Below are 17114 nucleotides of genomic sequence, written 5' to 3'. Positions count from 1 at the left end.
GGCTTTATGTGAAGAAAATGAAAGACCCACTGTTGAAAATGAGGTGGATCAAATTACTTTGCAGTATAGCCAAATACATAAGAAAGAAAAGAATATAGATGGTCATATCTCCATAGTAGAGAATGAAGAACCAAGAGAGAAAAAAGGAGTCAGAATTGACTCAACAAGTTCAACAAGACAAAGAAGAAGGCCATAGATTAGAGAATCTAATCCAGGTTCGACCTTAAGTTAGAAGGCATTGCGAGAAACAAAATTACACATTAAATATGACATTCTTGCCCATTTGAAGTGCATTCCTGCATTAGTATGTGTTTATGATGCTCTCCAACTTTCTCTAGAATTGAGAAAGGCATTAATTTAGACATTACTTAATCCTAAACAATTTAAAAATGAAGTTAATCAAATTGAAGTACAACCAGAGTTCCCAAAGGTTTGTGCTTCATATATGGCATGAATATCTTTTTGATGATGAAAGCTTACAACTTGGGACGGAATGTCACAACCGCCCTTTGTATGTATCAGGAGTAATAGGCGATACTTCCGTCAGTAGAATTCTCTTAGATTGTGGATCTATCGTTAACCTTTTACCCTTGAAAACTTTATTGGTTATGGGTATGACACCTTGCCAATTATCCCCCCATGTTTGACCATTTAAGGGTTTAATCAAGAGGGGTAGAAAGCAATGGGTACCATTGCTCTGAAGATTGAAATTGGGAAGCTATATTCCGATGCTTTGTTTTATTTATTGATGTAGATACTTTGTATAATATCATTTTAAGACATACATGGTTATACACATATGGAGTTGTCTCATCATTGTTTTAAATTCAATAAAGATGGAGAGGTAAAAAAGTGGTTGCATATACAAATTCATTTTAAGGAGAAGAAGTACATTATGCGGATGCTAAATTTTACAAGTTTGCTAATTTTCATTCTTTCCCTTCTTCAAAGGGAGAAGTTAAGAGAGTGTTAAAAGTAGTCTTCAAGAATGAAAATAACCATCAACTTCAAAGATTAAGATTGTTGTATCATTACAGAAAAAAAGGCAAAAGGAAGCAAAAAGCTTACATTGACTCAAAACCTAAAGCTACCTTTAAGTACATTTCAAAAAGTCAAAGGAAATTGGGGCAATAGGCTCTTACATCATTGCAAGAGACCACAATGGCAACATTGATGATAAGTAGTTATACTTGTCCACTTAGGAAGATTGATCAATCCATCTCACACACTCAATTGGTTGTGTCAACTTCCCTTCCTATAAAGACAAGAAAGAATAAAAGGATAGTTCTCCAAAAGTTCAAGCCATTGAGCCACCACCATAATTCTACATGTAGTGATGCAGCACCAACCTCAACAATCATTATGCTCACAAAACGTGAAGAGGCTATTTTCAGCCAAGAGGAGATAAAGCCACGAGTTTTTGTGTTCAAACGACTTGGAAGTTTGAAGAATATACAGAAAAATGAAAAGAAATAAGTCTCTATTTTTAAGGGAACTTGTAATTCGAAACCAAAAGGTCAATAAGGTTGTGGAAAAGAGAGCAAGCCAACATTATCATTAAAAAGCTAGAAGATGGTGGATAATTCAAAATAGAAGTCAATTACATCTCCACCAAAAAGCATGAATCCTCACATCTGGATGATCAAGGTATGAACCCTATTCAAGATCCTAATGCTTCAATGGAACTTCAAGGTACAAACCTTAATTGTAATAATTTGCAACAAGTAGTGCCTCAAGAGGATATTCCTCAATCAATTAGTCTTTTCCATTAAGATGAAGAAATAGAACAAGTTAAAGAGGCTCAACCTGCCCTGTCAAAGCTTGAAGATGGAGGTCAAGCAATAGTAGATAACCTTCAAGAAATCAACCTTGAAAATGTTTAAGATCCCAAGCCCATCTTTGTTAGTGCTCTACACTACAAGAAAAACGATTTTCAGCGGTAGTCAAAACTGCCACTAAAAATCTTAAAAACTCCCGCTAAAAAGTTTACTGGCAGTCGCCAAATTGCCGCTAAACTAGGTGTCACTAAAAGGTTCTAGCGGCAGTTTTAGTGACTGCCGGTAGAAAACAGAAAACTGCCACTATAAATGATCATTCGCGGCAGTTGCAACTGCTGCTAAGGCAGCCACAATTTTTTTAGCGGCAGTCCTGACTGCCGCTAAATCTCTACTTTTTTTAACCAAAACAACCTGGAAACTGTTACTAATAACCTATAATTTAATTGTAATTGGCTACAAATCTATTTATTAAATAAACTTGTAATTTTATTCATCCAAATTAAAATTCGATACAAAATAACTTGTTTCTTTTATTGACAACCTTTGGAACTTTAATCTTACAAGAAAGAATAGAAAGAAAATTTATTTTCATTAGTCTACATGCATAGTATACTACAGTCTTCCAACTCTCTTCCTCTTCTTGTCTTTCTCATATACATAGTAGTAAGTAGACAATACTTCATATCTTCACTGTCTTCTTGATTTTCTTGATGGATGACTTGGTAAAGTTGTTCTCATGGACTTAATGTGTTCTTCAAACTGCTCTCTCATGTCTTCTTCTATTTCTTTTTGTATTTTCTGTTGATCAAAATAGTAACCAACTTTAGATGCTTTCTACTCTTCTTCAAAGACTCTTATGTTTAGTTTCTGCAGTTTGAATGTTCCCTTGCTTTGCTGAGACTTTGAATCAGTGACCACCTTTGGTTGTGGTAGTGGTATCCAGAAATGAGAGGATGTCCAACGATGAAGCCAGCTCCAGGCTGAATTCGGTTCTTCCAAATCATACTGAATGTGTAGAAGCATCACGGCAGATGATGAAGAAAGAAGCTAGATGAAAAAAAAAGGCAATTCAATTCATACCCTTAGACAATGAGAAAGCATAATGGACAAAAATCAGTGGAAATGGTAACCAAATCTAACCCTATCATGCTTCTTGGAGCATGATTACAAGCTGCATCCAACCAAGGAAAATATGGAATGGAAATCATGTTCAAATTCAAAAGCATAACTGGATCGGGGAGGGAAAATTATTAAGGGAATTAGTAGAAGAAAAGCCTATGCCCTTGCAGCATAGGAGCATCCAATTCTGACTACAATTCATATCCATGGGAACAGTAAAAGAGAAGTTTCACAATCTTCAAGACTAATAATTACTTTTAATCTTCTAATAGAATAATCATTTTAATAAGCAGTTGATTTTACTTTTACAAAAACAGTAAATTTAATATTACTGCAGCTTGAGTGATAATACAGAATAACAGTAAAAATGGAAATGCTGCCAAATGCTAGATTACAGAGTAACTAATTAAAAATGACTATTCTAGAACAAGGGAATTATCAGCCCTAAATAGTTAGTTTTATGGTGTGGAAATTTTGGTAAGTTGAAATTGAAGACAACATGAAGCTTCAATATTTGTAAACTTTGTTTCAAATCGAACCATATTTTCTTTCTTTTCCTCGAGAAGTTACAGGCTGGCGCTCCCAAGAGGCTTGATTGATGAAGGTGCTGTTAAGATCCTCTGCTAGTGTGTAGCCACCCCCTCCCCCACTCACCTAATTTTTCCAGTTCAACAAAAAACCAGACAATTTTAGTGACTGGAGATAGAAATAAACTAAACATAATTCAATGACTCAGCATCAGACATGCGCTTAGCTGAATAAGACTGCCTTGTCTGCCATTAACAAATACAAATTTTAGATCTGTAATAGGTCAGCCAATAGATGATTGATGCAGCCAATAGTCTTTATAATTTAATTTAGTAAACAGATAACAATGTACAATTTATAAACCATAATAAATGTTACAGAATAAAATTGTGGCTTGGCTTTGATTTGGTTGTGGCAAACCACCAATACTGATTAGACTCTGCCTTGGCTTTGACTTCCCAATAGAAATATCTTTGACTTGGCTATGACAATTTAGTAAACAGATAACTTGGGATCATGTTCTCTAGAAGAACTACAACAGATAGAGAACCAGCTAGAGAGAAGCCTGACCACCATCAGAGCAAGAAAGGCACACAATTTGAACCACTGATACTAGATTTTTCGGAGAGATATTTCAACATCCTGAACTGATAATTTACACACTTGATGGTACTTGTACTCCAGACTCAGTTATTTAGGGAGCAGATTGAGGATCTGAAGGAAAAAGGTAATTTGTAAAACAGAAAGTTTGAAAAAATATGCGCTCAGATTATTTCCTTGGATGGCAACTCATAGAAATTAAGAACTCTTGAAACACACACTTCCTCCCCTCATTTTCATCACTCTCTTTTACCTTCCAGCAACAATAAATTTGAGATTACAGAAAATTCTGCTATCATATCCCACAGCTTGCTTATCACCTCTAAATTGTTAAACAATGTCTCATTGGTTGATTCATTCTTATGCTTAATGATTTTTAGTGTGGAGGGGCAGAAAATGGAACATCCGAACCATCATAAACAAATTGAGTTATTTGGTCAGAGCAATCAAAATGCAGATGTGGAGACTATCCATTACAGGACTATTAGTTGGTAATGGCCTAGCATGATATCATCCAATGATGTTCAACCGAGAAACAGAAAATTATTAATTAACTGCAACCAAGCATACAATAACTAAGGAAATAATAATTGGTGCAATAACTGTATGTTGTGAGCTAAAGATTGTAGCATAGATTATGAATTGAGATCTAGCAGCAACTGTAACAACTCCTCTCTCTACTTCAATGTGTCATGTACATTTTCGACTTTGTTGTTTTATTCTCAATGAACAAACTACGTTTCTCCTTCGAAAATCCCTCTGCCTATCTCTGAGTTCTACTTCTCTGCGCTTTTCCTCCCAAAATCACCTTTGCGTATCTCTACGTTTCTCCTCCGAAAATCACCCCTGCGTTTCTCGGAGTCCTGCTTCTCTGCCTTCGCTGTTGCTACATCAAGTCATTGCAAATGCTGAAGAGTTGCCGTCGCCGTCCTCCATCTGTTGCCGGCACCATTGATCATCTCAGTTGTTGTCGCCGCTCCGTCTAGTTGTCCTCCATTTAAAGAGTAAGAATCGTTATTTCACTTGACGTTGATCCACCGTTCCTCTGTAATGCATTGGTTGTTGCTTATTTTTTCATCTTATTCAAAAAATTTTGCTTCTCATCTTATTGTTTCTCTTGTATTATTATTTCATTGATTTCCTTTTTATCTTGATTTTTTTTTTGTTTCTAGTATTTTGGTTTTTTAATCAACTGTGATACCTAGAGTTTTCAGAATCAGAACAGAAACAATTCTTGTTATAGAAGATCTACTCAGTGAATCACTGTAAGTAGTTGATTAATTTTGAATTTCCAGATAACATTGTGTTGTTTTCTATTTCATGAATTTTGCATCCAATTCTGATGGCTTCTTCATTCAGTATTCAATATCTTCTAATGGATTTTGATTAGGCTGAAAAAATAAATATATATATTTTTTTAATGAAAGAATTGACTGATAAAATTGGCTCAGATAGGCCAACCTACTATATGGGTTGAACTGAGTTAACTGATGGAAGGTCGCATGCTATTTGATTTATAGGCATAAATCATAACCACTTTCTCGCAAGTTTTGCACCAATAATTCATTTCAATACTGTAACGTTTGGGGTTATAGGGCAATTAGCAATGTAGCTAATTTAAAAAATTCAGTACAGAACAATTTTGTCATTGGCTTCCCAATAAGCTTTATACATTCTTCTTGTAAGATACAATTGGTGCTACCTTCTTCTTACCTGGTTCATATATAGCAGAAATTACCATCTCAAGTCTGAACTGGAGCAATTAATTTTCAACTGACTCTAGAAGCTTTTTTCCAGGGGAGATGATGGTTTTTACACTATGGTTGGAGAAGGATTAGGTGCAGGATATAATATAAATGTTCCCTGGGAGCATGGGCGATGTGTGATGCAGACTACCTGGCAGTTTGGGACTATATTTTGATTCCTGTTGCCAGGGATTTTAATCTAGACATTATCCTAATCTCTTGTGGATTTAATGCAGGTTCGCGCTAGTCATGATAACTGCTAAATCTTCACATTTCTCAGGGCCACCACTATATTCTTTATTTCTTTAGATTTGTATTAAATCGATGAGACCTAGGACCTTTTCATTTACTGAATGGCAGCTATAGGTGGAGGTGGCTGTATATTGTTGTCCTGCCATTTTCCCAAGAACTTGCCAATGGTGAAAACAATCCCTTATTATTTCAGAAGAACAAATTGAGGAAGACTTTTTTCTGTTTTCTGTATTGTATTTATATTGGGAGCCTTCTTAGCTATGTAACCATTGAAGATGTTCCTTGATAATGATGCATCCCATTTGTCAATTCTTTCTAGGAAAACTGTTAAATTTGGGTAATACACGCGTTGCAGTTGCCTCTGCTAACTATTTTCACATATTAAATATCATCGGTCCATCTCTTGGAACAGCCACATGTGATCCTCTAGGAGGTGGTCAAATCACACCATATGGATATTCTGTTATGATGAAAAAGGTTAGCATTCAATTAAACCTGCTCTGTGTGTTCGCTTTCTAAACTTTATACTCAGATTTCAAAATAACTCATTATATTGCCCAGCAAAGTATCTTTCATAACTTTGCACTCTGAAAGTTGTTTTGTGGAGAATTCCTTCTCTTGCTTTTCATTTGATTTTATTTTTCAATTGCTTTTCAGCTAATGGAGTTTGCTCAGGGAAAGATAGTGATGGCTTTAGAAGGAGGCTATAATCTTGATTCTCTGGTAAATTCGGTGCTGGCATGTGTCAAAGTTTTATTGATGAGCCTGTAGTTGGAACTTCAGAGGCCTACCCATTTGAGTCGTCGACATGGCGTGTGATACAAAAGGTGATGATATAATGTAGCATTGGTTACTTCTCATTTACTTTCGGTATCTTCACTTCTATTCCTTTTTTGCCAAGTTAACCTTTACTTCTGCTATTATGTTCGCCAAGAATTAAGCCCATTCTGGCCAATATTGGCTGATGAATTACCGAAGACCATTAAGAAGGCAACTCCCATTCAGGTGATACTTACTTAACTTTTGCACTTTCAACTATATGGATGTGCTTATTGAAGTCAAATTTGCAAAATGAGACCTGTGATAGTCAAATAAGCTGCATTAGCTATATGATTAGACTTCATATTGCATATCTTACTGTTAGGAATCATATATATATATAAGTTTTCTATACATAAATCATAGAGCTGCATTAGCTATATGGTTGGACTTTATATTGCAAAAATTTAGGGGGATGCTTTTCCATTAGTAGAAAAAAGGGAATAGATAAGCTTTGAATCATATTGATGAAGGTATATGTGTAATGTACCAAGAAAGGACTATCCTGTATTGTCCAATACAGGAATTTCAGATACCATTCCTAATTGGTTTTGGAAATTGTCTTCTCATATATTCTTTGTAGACCTGTCTCACAACCAAATCCGTGGTAGCTTTCCAGGATTGTCGAGAATACAAGCTGATAGTGCAGCAATATATTTAGGTCACGATCGCTTAACTGGACTACTACCCCGTTTCACATCTGGTGTAGTTGAACTCGACCTTTCTAACAACTTGTTTTCTGGGTCTATCACCCGTTTCCTTTGTGATCAGTTCAGTGAACCAAATATACTGGAATATCTTGATCTCTCAAACAATCTTCTGTCAGTACAGATTCCAGATTGTTGGATGAACTGGCAACCGCTGAATGTTCTGAATCTGGGGTACAACAACCTAAGTGGGAACCTTCCAAAATCCCTTGGTTCTCTAACCGAGCTCCAGTCATTGCACTTGCGTAACAATAGGTTGACTGGAGAGTTACCTTCATCTCTGCAGAATTGCACAGAATCCATACCTCAGTGTTTTAACAACTTCAGTGCCATGGCTTCTGATCAAAAGTCAAGTGGCTATATTGGTTTCTTCAGTTCTACACAGACCCAACACGTTGACAGCCCTACTACCATTAAGATATTGCATAAAATAGTTTTAAGGGGTTGCAACTTTGGACGAATCCACAGATGGCAGACTAACCAAGTCCAGTTCAGGTTAGACCCAGTCGAAAGACCCTATGGGGTTTGGTTTGAAATTTGTTCTGGACATTCTACCATGTCCTGAAGCAAATCCAACCTACATATTTTTTTTTAATGCATACCTACATCTACATGAAAGTTAAGTCATGTTCATATTTTGAATCGAACCTTTACATTTCCAGGTTGGATTTGAGCTAACCCAGCACAAGTTGTAACCTTAGTAATTTAGTGAACTTGTTTTATAGAAAATGAAGTGGTTGAACTACTCAATGGTTTATTGCTTTGTCTTGAATAAAGTTGAGGTTGGGTTGATTATTATAAATTCCTTGACTTTTCAGCAAACCAACTTTCTGGTACTACTCCTCAGAGCTTGTCCAATTTGACCTTCTTGAGTCACTTGAACTTGTCAAATAATAATTTGTCAGGAAGAATTCCATCTAGCACACAAATTCAAGGTTTTACTGCATCCAGTTTTCTTGGTAACAAAGGACTCTGTGGACCTCCACTCACAAAAGGCTGCACTGGAGATGATATGTCCCAAATTCCAACGGTTGGTGGTGGTGGTGGTGGTGGAGCTGAAGGAGATAAAGATGACAATGGAGTAGGAGTGGCTGCAGATACTTTTATCATTGCCATGGTTTTGGGGAGTCTTCGGTCCGATTTTATTCATCAAGTCATTGAGGTTTACATTCTTCCGATTCTTGGATAGAGTGAAACAAAATCTTTGTGGTGGTATGATCAATATTTGTTTTGTTTTTTGTATTTGGATCCTTGGTTTCTGTATTGTTTTGAAACTCATGTAACTTCTCCATAAATGATGTGATAAGCAGGGTAACCAAGAAAGGACTATCAATGTGCCAAAACCTCAAAAAGAAGCACTCTTGTTATCATCATCTTCGGTGTCGAAGTCTACAGCATTAGTTGAGATCTCTAGTTTGGTGGAATCACCGCAAACTGGTAATCTCACAGTTAGGATTGAGAAAGAAAAGGGAAGACGACTAAGGAAGAAAAAGCCAGCTGGTGTAGGTGCAGGATTAACAGGAGCTCTTGAGGTTTCAACCAGTCAGAGTGGGAATTCTATTTGTTATTTGTGAAAATTCAATGGTTCATTAAATAACCAGAACTAGTTTGATTTTCATAAAGAAAACCAGAAATTATGACAACAGTCTTAAATGCCCAAAATTTGAGCCCAAAATAATGGCAGATGGTGTTTTCTTCTATCATTCTAGAAGAAAAACTTGAATTAGGCTCAAATTGGGTTTAAAAGAAGAGGCAGAATGGTTTATTTCCAAAAATTTTAGGGGCATTTAAGACTTTGTGACATGGTTTTCAAATCTATGTCCAAAGGCTAAAATTGGAAAGAGATGAAAAAAATAACAATTTACCCAGGAAAGTGGGTGTTGCAAAAGAACACGGCAAAATAAGAAACTTCATTTATCTGGGTAAATCAAACAAAAAAGAACATGGCTTTAAGAGTCGCTTTCAATTACCAATCTGTCATAGTTTAATTAGGTCTCTAGCAATTTGTACTCCTTGCAAGACTGCTTGGAACTCAACATACACCGAGCCCTCTACTCCCACAGGACCTGAAAATACAGCAAGAATGTGCCCTTTATTATTTCTAAAAACTCCTGTGCCAGCCGGCCCTGAGTTTCCAAGAATATTGCTATCAAACTTTAGCTTGCAGATAAAACCTTCTTTCGGGGGTATCCAAACTACAACCGGTTTGTCCTTCACAGTAGAACTTCTTGCTACAGCATTGGGAACATAGAAGACATAGAATAAACATTTTTTATTGTAGTTCATACATTTACATTGGCACAGTGTTCTAAAAATGATTGTAATTGCATTTCTCTCTTGGTCAAACAATTCAACTTGTGTGATGTTATAAATTAAATTTCAGATAACATAGAAGAAAGAGAGGGCTTTAATAAAAAGGGAAACATTTTAGCAGCATGAAACCAGATGATTTCAGATAAACCTGGTTTTATTCCAGAGGACAAACGAGATGTATTTAATTTGGAAGCTTTGTGAGAAGAAAGCAATTGAATGATATAAATTACCTGCGAACTTCTTTCACAGGAAATCATTGCGGAGATTAAGCATTCGGAAGGTAGCATGGAGATTTGTTAAAAACTTCACAACGTTTCTGGGGCAATCATAGTATCCGGCTGTCACTTGGTTCACCACATATCGGGGCTGCCAGTTACCCATCATCAGTAGAATAATGACAATAAACTGTTTTTCCTTTTCTAAACAGTACTTTAAAAATACAACCACACTAGGCTGAGGAAAGAAGAGAGCTATCACCAATCTGCTACCATAGGTCCCTCCACATATGAATGTGAATAGTTTATTTCTTCAGGGGTAAAATAAATAAATAAACATCTAGGAGGACAGTTGAAAAAAATCATTTAGAGAAACAGAAGACATAAGGCTAAACTAGAGCTAGTACAGGACTACTTAACTCAGGAGTCAGTCAGGACTACTTACACAAATAAAGTAAAGCTAGTACAAATGTACAATCTGTAAAATATAGTTTCTTTCTTTCTTTCTTTTTTCTTTAATTTACTTTTTTCATTAAAGCAAATGCAAAAATTAATCAAATTAAAACCAATATATTGGGAAAAGGATTTGCTTGTTAGGTGTAAGAGAGACCATCATTAATTGACAATAAATTGGATTGTGATGGTTTAAGAGAGACCATTTATAACAAAAAGACTTCCCTATAACAAACCATCATTAATAATGTTAGTTTCCTTTTGGGATGCTGACCAATACAAAGCTGTAAATAAACATGGGTTTTACAAACAACCCATGTCACAATTAGTTGACAACTTGAGTTATAAACAGTAGTGCCCCAAGAACCACCATGAGGAAGAACATGAAACAGAGATCCCAGCACTGCACGACTACTTCAGCCTGCAATTAAGGTAATGAAGAATCAGAAGTTATCAATCATGATGAGCATTGAATTCAGAACTTCTAAAACCGGACAGTACGTAACAGTATTCTTACAGAAAAGACGGCTTTTTTGTAATGTAACTAGTTTTATGGGGATCTGTAATTACAAGGAGAGTGACTAATTATTAAATTTAATCCTTAAAAGCTACCATTACAGGAAAACTCAGTAATGTCATTACAGCATATTAAATTTAAATTTGCATTAAATTAACCTATGACATCAACTCAACTTAGGAATTGATGGGGCAAAAATTAGCCAACAAAACCCAAAAAAGGAAACTGAGAAAACTCACCCGAGTAAAAACAGGGTAATCATGAGCTGAGAGCTGAGAGGAAGGCCGTGAAAGAGAGGGAGAAGCAGAGCTAGGGAACCTGCGATTTGCAGGGCTGTTCCAGCATGAAGAGCTCTGAGCTCTACAGCTTTGGCAATGACGACCTGGATTTCTTGCCTAGTAACTTGATGGTGGTCATTGCTGCTGTTCTGAAAGCTTTGAGTAGCAGCTGCAGCAGCTATTAACGAGGAATAGAACAGTAACAACAGAACATAAATACCCCAGAGAAGAGAATATTTGATGGAGGGCTGGAGAAGCTATCAGAGCAAAGGAGAAGTGCAGTGGAAGACCTCATTGCTTATAGCAATCAATTAGTCAACCAATAGAATTCCCAGGTTTGAGCCTCCTTAAGTCCATGTTATGTGTTCTTAAAGGAAAACACTAACAAAAGCATGGATTAGCGTGGATAAATGGTACTATTTTATTGATTTATCAGTTACCTTTTCTTTTTTCTGGTTTTCTTACTTTCAACAGGACTGCACAAGTTATGTTTGGGTTTGGACCTTCATCAAATTATTTTATGTCATATGGCTCTACAAAAGTTGGTGGTAGTAGTAAATTTCAAGGTTCTGATGGTTAGTACACCTCCTTTTGTGGAATTGAGTAACCAACTAGGATAAGGCATATAACCTTTGCAATGTATTTCTGTAGATGGAGCTTATTCATCAGCACGTAGAATGGAGAAAGAATACAAAGAATCCTGGGTAATAAGGAAACAGCAAACACCGACCTGGCTCCATTACCAAAATCTCATAATGTGTATTCCTAATCTATCTATCTTACAGTTTTCCCCTGATGGCTCTGCAGGACTACTCTTACTATCCTGTTGCCCGCCCTTTGAGAAGGCCATACTCAGGAGACCCAGGTAAGTTTGAGGCACATCTCAAAAGGCACACTACTTTAAACTCTAAGCACCCCTGTGAATTTTGATTAATATCATCAATCATTTTTAATGATATTAGTTGATGGGCTGTGAGCTTTTCAAGTATCATCTCTCTCCGATATCATAGTTGAACCCATATGCAATTATATATGAGATAAAGACATATTGGTTGGGTTTGATGACCCCTCTCTTAGTTAGGTCCAGTTCAGATTGCGCCAAACCCAACCCTCTCTTCTCTATCTATGGAACCTCAACATATTCTATCAATCCTGGACCTCGAGAGAATGTTCCAACAAAACAGTTTAGAATAACTAATCCATGACAACCCAGACCAGCTGGAGTGAAAGCAATGTGACAAGAGTAATTTTAGAATTGAAAATTATTGAAGAACTTTACAAAATTGAGATCCCACGAATAGAAGAAGACAACCTTCAAAAGTGACATTTCATGATCTATGGGTTGTCTGTCTCTGGACTCCAGTTGTTGGGTCATGGGTGGCGTTAAGTTCACCACAAAAAAAAAAAAAAAAAAACTTAACAAATATATAACTAAGGGCCTGTTTGTGAGCTGAAAATCAAGCTAAGTTGGTTCTACTGTTTTGAAACACTCCTGATTAAAGTATTAAAAGAGACAGGAGGGAACAATCCTTCAAAAGACTGACTGATAGCCAATTTGAATTCTTTGGATTTCTCACCAAACAGAAATTATAGGTTGTCTGTGTGAGGGTTACCTTGACTCCTTGATGACTTATTTAGTAAAGGACACAGTAACAAGACATTCAGTTATGCATGTTTTTGAGTTGAGGATTTCCTTGTAATTGGCCATGAAAAGCTCAAAAGGCACATCTCAAAGCATATCAGAACCTTTTGTGTCCAATGCAAGAAGATCATATCAGAACAATAAACTCTAAGTCAAGAAGATAATTTTTCTTGAGAATTCAGAACACAGAGACAATAATACTTTACCAAGTTATAACCTAGGTTTTCTATTTGTATCTAAAATGACTAGTGGGAATTAAACTAGTCAAGCATTTGCTGTAGTTGGGAGAGGTCCTCAAACATTTTCATTCATAAAAATTTAGATAACATATGATGACATTCATAGGGAATGATTCTGATGTTCTATTGAGCAGCAAAAAATTGTGTTTCTGTTACTAGAACAACAGAAATGCTCCATAAAAATTCCATCAAAACACTTTGAAAAAGACCAAAAACTCCAAAAGTAAGAGATGACTCCAAGAATCAAAGAAAAAGAGCAATAATTGCACTTCACAACAAGACAACCTGAAAATGCAATGCCAATTGGAAAAAAGAGAACTCCTTATTAAGATATAGAAGCTAAATTCCAAGATGTGTAAGGAGTAGATCTCATTCGGTTATATGGATGTTGTTACTTCAACTAGTGATGGAACATTGTTGATGGTGTATAAACATAAAGAAGGCATAAATAAGAGAGTGTGGAAGATAGGTTCTTTTATGTTTTCTTCCACTCAATGGTGTGCATAAAGTAAATTTTTAATACCAAGAATAGCTAGTCATTGCATTGACTAGAGAGGTCACAAAGATTAGTCATCAGTACTTAATCACAATAATACTGTTGGCGAAATGCAGATCATAACCATGAACTCTTAATTAAATAAAAAAAAAAGAACCCTTAAATCCACACCTTTAAATTTTGCATCTCAATATGATATAGACCATGAAGAAGAAAAAAATAAAAAGAAGGGTGACCGGGCTAGATCTATGATTGACCAATTCCTGGGAAAAATTGGTTTTTTCCCCTCAGGTGAGATACCATGTAAGTGTCCAGGATCTAAGAAAACAAAGTTGTCTCAGTATCTCATATCAAAAACCATTGCAATCAAATTGAACTTATATCTAATTACTGAAATAACTAGAAATAAATATATAATGAAGCAAGTCAGAAATTTAATTTTGCACATATAGAATATAGAATAATTAGTACGGGTGCTCATTCTCTTGGATAAAAAAAAAATAGTTTTCATTAGCAAGCATGGAAAGCAGGACCTTGGCCAAATTTGAAATCCAACCAATAACTTCATTTAAAAGGTAAAGTACAATTCTATTAACAAAAAAAATATCAATTGCACATACAAAAGAGCCTATATACAATAGATGTATTTATCTGGAATAATCACATACAATACAAACCTACAAAGAGTCATAATCAAAAAAAGAGGAAGGGGATTCTTTGAATTCCATGCAATGGATAGTCATGTGTAAGCATGCTCAAAACCTTTCTAAGGTTTGCTTCTAGTGTCAAGATGAGATTTTCAAATATATAGGAGTGTTCATTTTGTTCCAATGAACAGGGATTGCTTCCAAGATGAGACTACACATTTCAGAATTTAATTAATTGCTATCTTAGTGCAAACGGGAATCAACATGGTTTTAATCAATAGAGATCTACAGCCCAACCAACTGAATCCCTTAAGCTAATCAACATGATTTTACTACTTAGTTACCTATAGAAATTTAAGCAAATCTAGAAAAAAAAATTAAGAAGATAACATAAGATTCAACAAGAAGTTTGAATAAACCAAAATGGTTGATAATGAATCTAACATAATTTTACCATTAAAGTAAACAAACGATGAAATTTCCCTGCTAATATCAACATAAAGGATAAAAGTCCAATCCTAAGGGATAATATCCTAGGTCATGGGGGCTTTCAATCTTACATTTTGTCGCTGATGAATGAATAAGGATGTGAGATGTGAGAACCTGAGATGAGGAGGTTGTTTTAGAAAAAAGAAAATCCAACAAAGATTGTTGGAGAGAGAGGGCCTTCATTGAATCAATAAGATTGTGGCATGATTACAAAAAGTCTGTTGCGTTGGGGAGTGAACTCGAACTTAAGATCTAAGGAGGTCTCCCACTTAAGGTATTGCAAGAGTCCTGATCATATTAGGACTCTTCCAATTTTGGCTCAATTCTTTTCTAATGATAGAACTTTCATAAGTTTTGACTTTAACTACTTATTTGACCCCTGTGTGCCCATATTCTATGATTCTAGGCTCATCGTGCTTAAGAGGGCACTGTTGAAGGCATTTTTTAATCCAAATAATATTAATAATTTAATAACCCAAATAAGTGAGTTGGTCAATTTGCTAGTCAAATCATCAAAACTATAAAAAAATATTCCGTATGGGAATTCCCTCTCTGTAAGTGAGAGGGACAAATGTCTTTCACCTAGGAGGAAGAGGTAGATACATAACTACCCCACTCTTTATTTAAGCTCCTTAAGGGGAAGTTAGAGGCACTGACACTCTTAAGAGAAAATTGTCTCAAGAGATTATGAAGAAAAGCTAAGATAAAGAAAGAAGAAAAGAGAAGTGCTCAAGGGAAGACAAGGAAGGAAAAGAAGTCTCCCTAATATAGGTAGGAAAGAAAGGTCTTCTTCGCAAATAATTCCTATATATGTCTTCTACTACGTATCCTTCTTTCTCTCTCTTTTATTTTCACTTTTAAGAAAGGAAATAGAGGTAAGTAAACCATCTACAACCAGGTGCCTCTACTAGGTTGATTATGGACCTTCTTTCAAGACAAAATTAGGGATTAAACCATATACAGTCTAATTCTCAAGGGTTAACTATTGTTCCCTTAAAATGAAAATAAAGAATAGATGGGTAAAAACCGTCTACAGTCAAATATTCAATTATAGTTCCCCTTTTGTGTGCAAAAAAAAAAAAAAAAAAAACAAAGGATTAAGATCAAGATTTCATCTGATTGACTACAACTTATTGTGAGGAAAGGAGTGAGAAGGAAATCTTCTTTGTATCAAAAAGAAAAGAGAGAAATGTATTGTTTTATAGTTTCTCATTTTTATTTTTCTTTTTTTTCCTTTTTATTCTTGTACACTTAATGTAAAAGAAATGCAAATGAAAAGTTATTTTTAAGTATTTTATTGTTCTTTTCTTTTGTTCTATGCATTCATTTCTCCAAGTCAACATCAAAAGGTGTTCTCTACTTTCTTGTAGAGATATAATTAAAGGGAATAATCCGTATGATACCCAGAATGGGCTTTACCCAAAATAATAAAAATTCATTCACTTGATTGAATGAATTATGTTGCATGAAAATTTTCACACCAACAATGGGGTGCCCTGTGTGGGGAGCAGATGTGAACTCGTGGACTCTACCCATCAATTCATGACCACAAGTCATGTAGAGCATCTATATCCCACCCTGTACCATGTCCATTGAATGCATTGTTCTACATATTTAATTTCCAAGTATACAATACTAATATATCAGCAAGCACCTCAATACAAACCTCCATCTTCTATGGAATCTCAATTCTTCAAGTGAAAGGAGGAGTGCTCCTTGTCCACATAACCCTACCAAAACTCCCTACACAACTTATTTATTTTGCTTGAATCCTGTTGATTAATTAAAGAGGTAGAGATGTAGAATATAAGTAGGTAAAAGTAAAACTTCCACCACACTTTTGAATAATACACCACAACCTACTTGAGATGCAAATTTCAACTGCCAATTGTTTAGTTTATGAGAAATTTTATCAAATATTGCCTTCCAATTATCTTTACTTAAATGATTGTCATCAAAATAAGCACCCAAATATAAATGATAGAGCAAAAAAGAAATCATCGAAGCCCCACAATTGCAACACCCAGAATAAGAAACAGCTTCATTCCATTCTGTTGTATGCTTTCAAGTGATGAAGTTTCATAATAAAGTTACTAGTCAGTGAATAATCTCTGTAGCCACGGCTCCTATATATCAAGAATATTTCTCCCAGTCATGAAAGCCCCTTGGAGAGGTGTGGTGAGATGAGGCATGATAGACATATATAAGTCCATTGGTGATAAATTTTGTAAGTCTTGTGCAATGTTCAGAAAACTGGATTGGGCATAGAATCGGAGA

At 35.5% G+C, this 17114-nt stretch overlaps 1 protein-coding gene and 2 long non-coding RNA genes across 3 annotated transcripts; 2 read left to right on the top strand and 1 right to left on the bottom strand.

Moving 5' to 3' along the window:
• Positions 1 to 5822: 5822 nt before the first annotated feature.
• LOC148866950 (histone deacetylase 5-like) lies at positions 5823 to 9175 on the top strand. Its single transcript, XM_088980148.1, has 5 exons — positions 5823 to 6006; positions 6342 to 6499; positions 6680 to 7027; positions 8367 to 8760; positions 8859 to 9175. Exons 1-3 carry the CDS (start codon positions 5904 to 5906, stop codon positions 6791 to 6793), a joined length of 375 nt encoding a protein of 124 aa, XP_088836274.1. The 5' UTR covers positions 5823 to 5903; the 3' UTR covers positions 6794 to 7027; positions 8367 to 8760; positions 8859 to 9175.
• A 264-nt stretch (positions 9176 to 9439) lies between these two features.
• On the bottom strand, positions 9440 to 11418 carry LOC148866949 (uncharacterized). Its single transcript, XR_016110467.1, has 3 exons — positions 11286 to 11418; positions 10092 to 10950; positions 9440 to 9614 (listed from the first exon to the last, which is right to left on the bottom strand). It is a non-coding gene; the product is annotated as an uncharacterized LOC148866949 (long non-coding RNA).
• On the top strand, positions 11335 to 12748 carry LOC148866948 (uncharacterized). The gene is made up of 4 exons (XR_016110468.1): positions 11335 to 11659; positions 11799 to 11899; positions 11976 to 12028; positions 12132 to 12748. It is a non-coding gene; the product is annotated as an uncharacterized LOC148866948 (long non-coding RNA).
• The last annotated feature ends 4366 nt before the right edge of the window (positions 12749 to 17114 follow it).

Source organism: Nelumbo lutea, chromosome 3, assembly GCF_056320005.1.
Source record: "Nelumbo lutea isolate HS-2025 chromosome 3, American lotus-T2T, whole genome shotgun sequence".
Taxonomy (NCBI): domain Eukaryota; kingdom Viridiplantae; phylum Streptophyta; class Magnoliopsida; order Proteales; family Nelumbonaceae; genus Nelumbo; species Nelumbo lutea.
Note: the sequence above shows the minus strand (reverse complement) of the source record. Positions and strands in the feature narration are given on the sequence as shown.